Source organism: Liolophura sinensis, chromosome 1, assembly GCF_032854445.1.
Source record: "Liolophura sinensis isolate JHLJ2023 chromosome 1, CUHK_Ljap_v2, whole genome shotgun sequence".
Classification (NCBI taxonomy): domain Eukaryota; kingdom Metazoa; phylum Mollusca; class Polyplacophora; order Chitonida; family Chitonidae; genus Liolophura; species Liolophura sinensis.
This window is the reverse complement of record NC_088295.1, coordinates 84171924-84179243: the sequence shown is the minus strand read 5'-3', so window position 1 is coordinate 84179243 and position 7320 is coordinate 84171924. Positions and strand designations below refer to the sequence as shown.

At 36.7% G+C, this 7320-nt stretch overlaps 1 protein-coding gene across 1 annotated transcript; it reads left to right on the top strand.

The window, feature by feature from the left end:
* LOC135480887 (uncharacterized) lies at nt 1–7320 on the top strand. The gene is made up of 6 exons (XM_064760819.1): nt 1–66; nt 1200–1503; nt 2135–2257; nt 3148–3207; nt 3468–3698; nt 5833–7320. Exons 1-6 carry the CDS (start codon nt 4–6, stop codon nt 6069–6071), a joined length of 1020 nt encoding a protein of 339 aa, XP_064616889.1. The 5' UTR covers nt 1–3; the 3' UTR covers nt 6072–7320.

Sequence of the window (7320 nt, the reverse complement as noted above, 5' to 3'; positions counted from 1 at the left end):
TCAATGGCCGACCCGCCTCAGTGTTTTAGTGTTGACAGAGAACATTCATCGGATTTCAATGAACAGGTGACGTCAATTTAATTGTTTTATTTTCAGTTGCTAACTTAAGTGTATGTAGCTCTTAAATTCGACACCAGATAAGGACACATCACTGGAATTACTTTGATTTTAACTCCCATTACCTCAGCTGTGCGCGTCTCTTGACTCGTGGCTAATGTCTTCGCATAACTAAGATTCCTTTTCCTTCGAAGTATGATTGCTTGGTAACTGCATACATGAACAGGTTGTATGGTTAGCATCTTGTAAATTGTTAACTTATTATTTTTGTTGATCATTATTTTATTGTATGCCATCTTTATCAGTTGTATATAGTAAACATCGTTGTACAGATTGGTCCAGTTGCGAATTGGGTTAACTCAGTTAACTGTATTGATGAACGCAGTTGGCAGTTTGAAAGAGAAACCTACACAGATATAGACTCTGGTTTTCACAGCTGTTCACACACACATCAAACCTTTTCCAGGTTTAAAACCAGATTAAACGCATGTCTTGTTCAGTAAACAAATCCCTGTTCTATATGTGTGACAATAGCTGTTTTCTTTTACGTGTTTGAAATACTGCATATAAACACACATGTTTTACAGAAGTGTTGCAGATGTATTCTAATGTATATTAATGCATTAAGTATTTTAATTTACTGAGAAATATTTAATCAGACATGGTTTATTGATATTGCCAGAGCTGCCCATGCCATTGTGGATTTATTGAAACAAGGATTTGTTTTCCTTTTCCAAGCACAGTGTTCATTCAGTCAGTGCAAGGACACGCATTTTTGCTTTTCACCTGCAAAAAGTGAAAATGAATCAGGTTAAAATCAGCAGATTTGTTTACAGGATGTCTTTTTTCTGGGTTCAAACATTTTGAGGTGCTACATTTTTCTCTTTTAAATTGCAGGGTTATGTCATCTTCATCACTTCATGTTATACCAATATAATTGTGAAACTAATTGCTTGGAATCAGTTATTTTAATACATGTAGCAATCAAACATTTTTGTTTATTCAAAATTCTTGAGCTGTGCAAGCATTTGTTTCTTTCTTCCTACCGTCGACAATGAACATCTGAAGAAAAATCTAGAGTTGTTTGTATTTAGCAGTTAAGTTCCATGTGAATATAAGTGTTATTATGGACTGTTTTGCAGGCAGCATTAGATGAAGCTATTAACATACCTCCCCCATCGTACCAGCAAGCCCTGTCTATATGTGATCATGGAGGTAGTGAACGGCCCAGAAGTCCCTCGTTCCTCTCACCACCTCAGGTCTACACACGCACACCAGGCTATGTCAGTCTAGATAGCGCACATCACATTGCTCCAGTGAGTCCAAGTTCACCAAGAGAATTTACTGGGAGAGACTCAAACCATGTGCCTACGATTGTGGTACAAGCAGAACCCTCATATTACTGTCAGACTCTTCCGTCTTATCAGCCCCGTGTAGATCCCAACTGTAAGTCCATCATCTCTGCACAGTGTATAATCTGTACGCAGTGGATCATCTGTGTACAGTGTGTCATCTGTAATACAGTGTAACTGTACTTTTGATTTATTTGTTTACTTGATTGGTGTTTTATGTGTTACTCAAGAATATTTCGCTCATACAACGGCTGCCAGCATTATGGTGGGAGGAAACTGGGCAGAGCCTTGGGGCGACCCATGACCAACACTTGTTTGACTGTTGGCATGCTTGATGTTATTGGGCACAGGGTTAATTGTGTTGGAAACCATTAGGCAGTAGAAAACCAGCCAAACTTACAATTTGAAATCTCTGAGATTTACTGGAAGCTGTTGCCATGTTTTTGTAGTATGTGTGTTCACTCTTCATTGGTTTAGTCCCACTACATGTGTGGTACAGAAAGTGTTCACCTTTATTGGTGTTTGTGAACTTTTTCACTTATTAGACACATAGATTATCACTAATTCACTATACCATAGTAGTTCTTCCTACAGTCATAAATGTATATGATGTAGAGAGAGACATAAAACAGAGCGATTTTCAAAGTTTCCGTGGTGATTTGGCTGATTTGCCCATTCACTATTGTCGTGCCGCGTCAGATAAGTTTGACCTATTTATGTTTTAGCCCCACCACCTGACTATAATTCCTTGTTCGGTAGAGTAAAGCCTTACCGAAGAAATGGCTCGGAGGGACCAGATATATTTCAAACTTGCTCCAAAGTGGCTTGCTCAGGAACTATTGGAAAAGGTAGGTTTGAAAGAAAGTTCCAATGTGAATATGTGTATATATGTGCTTAATTTATTCAACATCTACAAGTACTCAAGAAGAATTCACTTATAGGACGGTAGCCATCTGGGAGGAAACCAGACAGCATCTGGAGAAAATCCACAACCATTTGCATATATGTTAAATGCTCATTTGTTAGTGACCTCATGATGCCCTCACCCATGGAAATCCATGACACTGCATCACATGTTTGTTACTTTCAATTAAGTAGTCATAACCGTGAATCATGTGCAGGTGACCCTAAGAGCTTGGTTCTCATTAACTTTTTCTTGCAAATCACTTACTATGAGGTTGAAACATCAATGTGACCAGTTCTGGCAAAATCTGCAAAAAACATGGCATGTGTGAAAGAGACACCAGGCTCATTTGTGAAATTATCCTGAGTCCCTGATATTCATAGTTGCCAAAGCAGCAAACATTGTGGAGGTATTCTCTCCTTGCATTCTCAAGGCTGTGATTTTGTCACATTAGTTTTGTATAGTTTTTTGAGTTGGTTCTTGACTAGACTGACATGTATAGGGTGCATGCTTCCACTGAAGACAACAGACAGTTGACCACTTCTAATCCAGTTCCATCTGGTTTGACTGCCGTTTTACATCACAATGCCAGCTCTTATGTTGAAGTGCAGTGGTTAATTGGTAGATCTGTGTAGGGCTCATGATTATTTTCCTTTGCTGTAGTCTGCTGCAGCTTCACAACTTAAATTTATTGAAATATTATTGAAACCATGTATACATACATGTATGTGACATAGAAATTTATTAATATTTCCTTGAAGAGGTGGAAGTAAATTTCATTGCCAAATCTTCTATAATTTGTTTTACAATAATTTTTTTTCTTCCTATTTTCAGTTTTGTGTACCTTCATGGTTGTGCTTCTCGTGGGTATTTTAGTATTTATGATTGTAATAGGTAAGTATACTTTAGCTTGTACTACTGAATATTATTCCAACTTAATAACAGTTATGGATTTTTCATCGTCAGCAAATTTCTTGAATTGTCCTTAAAGTGTTTGTGTTAGAGCAATTCTTCATCTTCAAAATGGCATATTCTGTTTGCGATAAGTCACTCTACTACTGGACGACCTTGATCATTTAACTCTATTGTCTTCTCTTTTATCTGTACATTGTGTTTTGCTTGGAAATTTGACAGATTTTCTCTCTGTTTTACAGGAAGTGTGTATAGATTTGACTGCCCAGCTCAGAACAGCTTACCTCTGTATCTGATAGTATCAGGGGCAGTTCCGTTAGTATGGGCAGTGCGCTGCTTCAGTTACCAGCCATGTCTTTGTGTGGATCCACACGAAGATGAAAGACGTCGCCTGGCTCGACAGAGGAAGTTTGAGGGCATGGCCATTGTAGACGCCGGCATTTTCTGTTTTATATTTGCTTGGTTTGTCATCGGTTAGTAAATCTAATTTCACATACATGCTTCTGTTTTTCGGAGCAGATGTATTTTTGATTCACAGCTGTGTAGCTATGTTTGTGTTGATAGTCCAGGTGTCAGCTGACTTGACATAGTTTGCCAGTCACAGCAATAACAGTCACAACACTACAGTAAGGCAACACTTGAGTCAGGTCATGGCATGTGAGCATTTGTATCCCTCTCCATTGACACACAAGTCAAGTACTAATACCTGTAACAGTTGGTGGTACATGGAAAGCTGTTACTTAGAATTAGGTTAGTGCTTTGTCAGCCTTCTACTTTACTTTATTTATTTTGTTATATATTTATGCATATCAACAATATATGGGATACGTTTATTACAAAGATGTATATTTCCTGAAGTATAATAATTTTACATTTGACAGCTACAATTTGTTAGGAATGGTTATGGCGTGATATCAAGATCACTGTAGGTTATATAGTCTGTAAAGGGTGTATGTAATATTATCTTACTGGATATTTACCCTTATAGACAGACATTCTGTTTACTGATAATTTGGAACATATGTTTTCCACGTATGTAAGACGCATTGTAAACTGCGTGACGTTGTTCCACAATACAATGTTTTGTGACATTATTCTAGACTTCGTGTACATCAGGTACATTTTTTCCATAACCGTTTATGACGTTCTAATTGTATTGCGATGTAATGACATGGCTACAGGTAAACACTGCTAATGATTGCCTATTGGATATATGAACAATCCACTCTACACCATGTTTATTTTTTTGAAATAATGTGGTTAGTCACTTGATAATGATCCCGGTGTGTGGATCAAATGCTTGTGTAACCTTTCACATTTATGTGGTGATGCCATGACTTCATTATTATTCTGCTGTGCCGATATATCAAAGTATGGAGGAAATATTTAGGCCTCTTAAAAGTTTAAATAAGAAATTCACTATGTAGTCGGATTATTTACAGATATTGGCAGATGAGCATTGGGGGAAAATGCCTTTGTATTGTACACAGGACATAATCGTCATGTGGGAAAGGGGAGATAACCAGTGTGATTTCTTACATTTTCTTAAATGTAAGACCAATATCTACACAGCAAGGGGATATTTCTACAAAAACTGATATAAGGGCATAAGAATCATACATTTTATAGATATTTACAGGCTTTGGTTGGTTTACTTTAAAAAGTAAAATTTCAGCTTTTGTGGTAAAATTCCCCTTCCTTGTAAATAGGCTCTTGTGAAAATTCATCACTGGGTCTTATAAATTCATCGAATTTTAATTTGAACCATAGAAATGTGTTGCATATGTGGGGCTTTTTTTAGGTCTCCTCTCCACCCATAAACCTGACTACTGTCTTACAAGTAAAAATTACTGAGCATTGCATCAAACACCAATCAGATAAATAAATCAATCTACTGTAATTCTTCAACCTATGAAGACATTCAGTATGGAATGTTAAAGGTGTTCTTCTTGTGAAGCCCTGAAAGTTGACAATCCAAGGGATCTAGTTTTATCTCCAAAATCAAGGTATAAATGTGCATAAATCTCCCTGAAAACTGCTCATTCATATGGGAAAAGGTTGAGGAATTAGGGTAATTAATGGTGAGGGTATACTACACTGGCTAGTTTTGAGTGAAGTTCTGACCTACTTAATGATCTAGGAATTACCTTGCCATGGTGGGTTGCCCTGATTAAGCATTGTGAACACATTGATAAATGTGACACTGGTTATACATCTGTTATTAATATATTTACCTACTCAATTGCTTCATTTTGCCTCTATTTTTAACTCCTCCCCCTCCCCAAATAAGGTGAATATAATAACCTGTGAGGAAAGGTCACTGAAGTCTTAAAAGTAATGATTTCTCAAAGATTTACTATTTACATTTATCGTTGATAACAGGTTTCATAATAGCTGACTGGATTTTACTTGTGGCCTGTCAAACACCTGAGCCAGCTGAACATTACGCATACGTAACTGCCCTAACATAAGGCTTAGAGTCCTGGTTGCCTACGTAGTAAGCTATTGAGAGCATTTCATGCAAGTAGGCAGTGTATGCCAGTAATTATTGAATAGCTTAGTGTACAAAGGTGTATATAATGTTGAATGCTTCATGTGTGATTTCAGGCAGCTATTGGGTATACGGGATGTGGAGCTGGTCGTCAGATGCTGAGTCTGCCAACTACTGTCACCCCATGGTCTACTACCTAGTGTTCTGGTCTATAACTACAATCTACATCATCGGTGGCTGTGTAGGAGGCATAGTAATCATCGTGGTGCTAGGGATCTATTGCTGTCACTTCTGGACTGAGTACATAAAACCGGGCTTCTGTGACACGAGCCACAATCATGTGACGGAGCTTTGACGACAGCGAACTAGGACATAACCCCAAATTTGTATCAAAACAAAAGTTGTATCACAAGTGCTATTTTCCTATTTAGTAATAGAACATATGTACATGTACTGGAGAAAAGGATTTTATTTTTACTTGTTATTTCATAGGTCTTTAATTTGATCTGTTGTGAATATTTTGTCTATGAAGAATTGGCTATGAATTGTACTTGATGTGTAGCTTGAGAAAGAATCTGTTTGAACATCTTTCATATCATAATTATCACGGGTGTTTATGTTCTTTTGTTAGGAGACCATACACTGGAAGGGGCAGTCATCAATATGGCTTTTTTACTGTATTATAGTTTGATGTTTAACATTATTATTTATTTCTATGGTAGTGTTATAGTGCTAAAACTAATATATACCTTGAATACGTATACATCAGTTTGGTTTACAGTTTGCCTGGGTTTATAAATTTATGGCTTAAGTAAAGATTTACATGTAATCTCTGCATTATAAGGTGATGCCAGTTATTTATTAATATATAGTGTATTTGCTTTGTTACGTAATATTTATTGTGTATAGTAATTTATTGGACCAATTTTTTATTTGGGTCTGTGTCAGTTTTTTTTTTCAAAATATTTATTTTACATTTTATTTTTATTTATGAATATGTGTCAGGTAGAATCAAAGCACAAACACATTACTGATTAAGAAGAAGTGTTAAATGATATGGATTGAATCAAAAGATATTGTGGGTATGTGTAGCATTAACGCCGATTTCACAAGATCGAGAGGATCCTACAGAAACAAAAATGCCTTCCACTTTTGCTTAGTTGAAGGTCTCATCAGAACACATACGGTATCTTCATACATCGACGACGTTTTGCTGTAATTAATGGAACACTCCAATACGCCTTCAGATGTGTCCATCAAGGCTATTTTGACGTCACATCAGCAAATGTAGAGGTGCTTGTGTTCTTGACATTTTACATTATCATGTTCATATCGTACATTTATACGGCTTATGTTATATCATTTTTACAAGAAACCTTCAAGTGTGGTTGACGACTGAAAAGCCCTTTCTATTTTGTATTTGGTTGTGGAAGGTTTGGGAAGTTTACTTTTTGGATCACGATAATGCTAAATATCACAAAAAGCCCGAACCTCATAGTATGTTACTGAATGATCCATACATTATACACAACTCTGTACAAGAAACCCAGATAAGATAGATGTTGAACAAAATCTTATGCTCAGTGCAAGTCAACACACGCTCT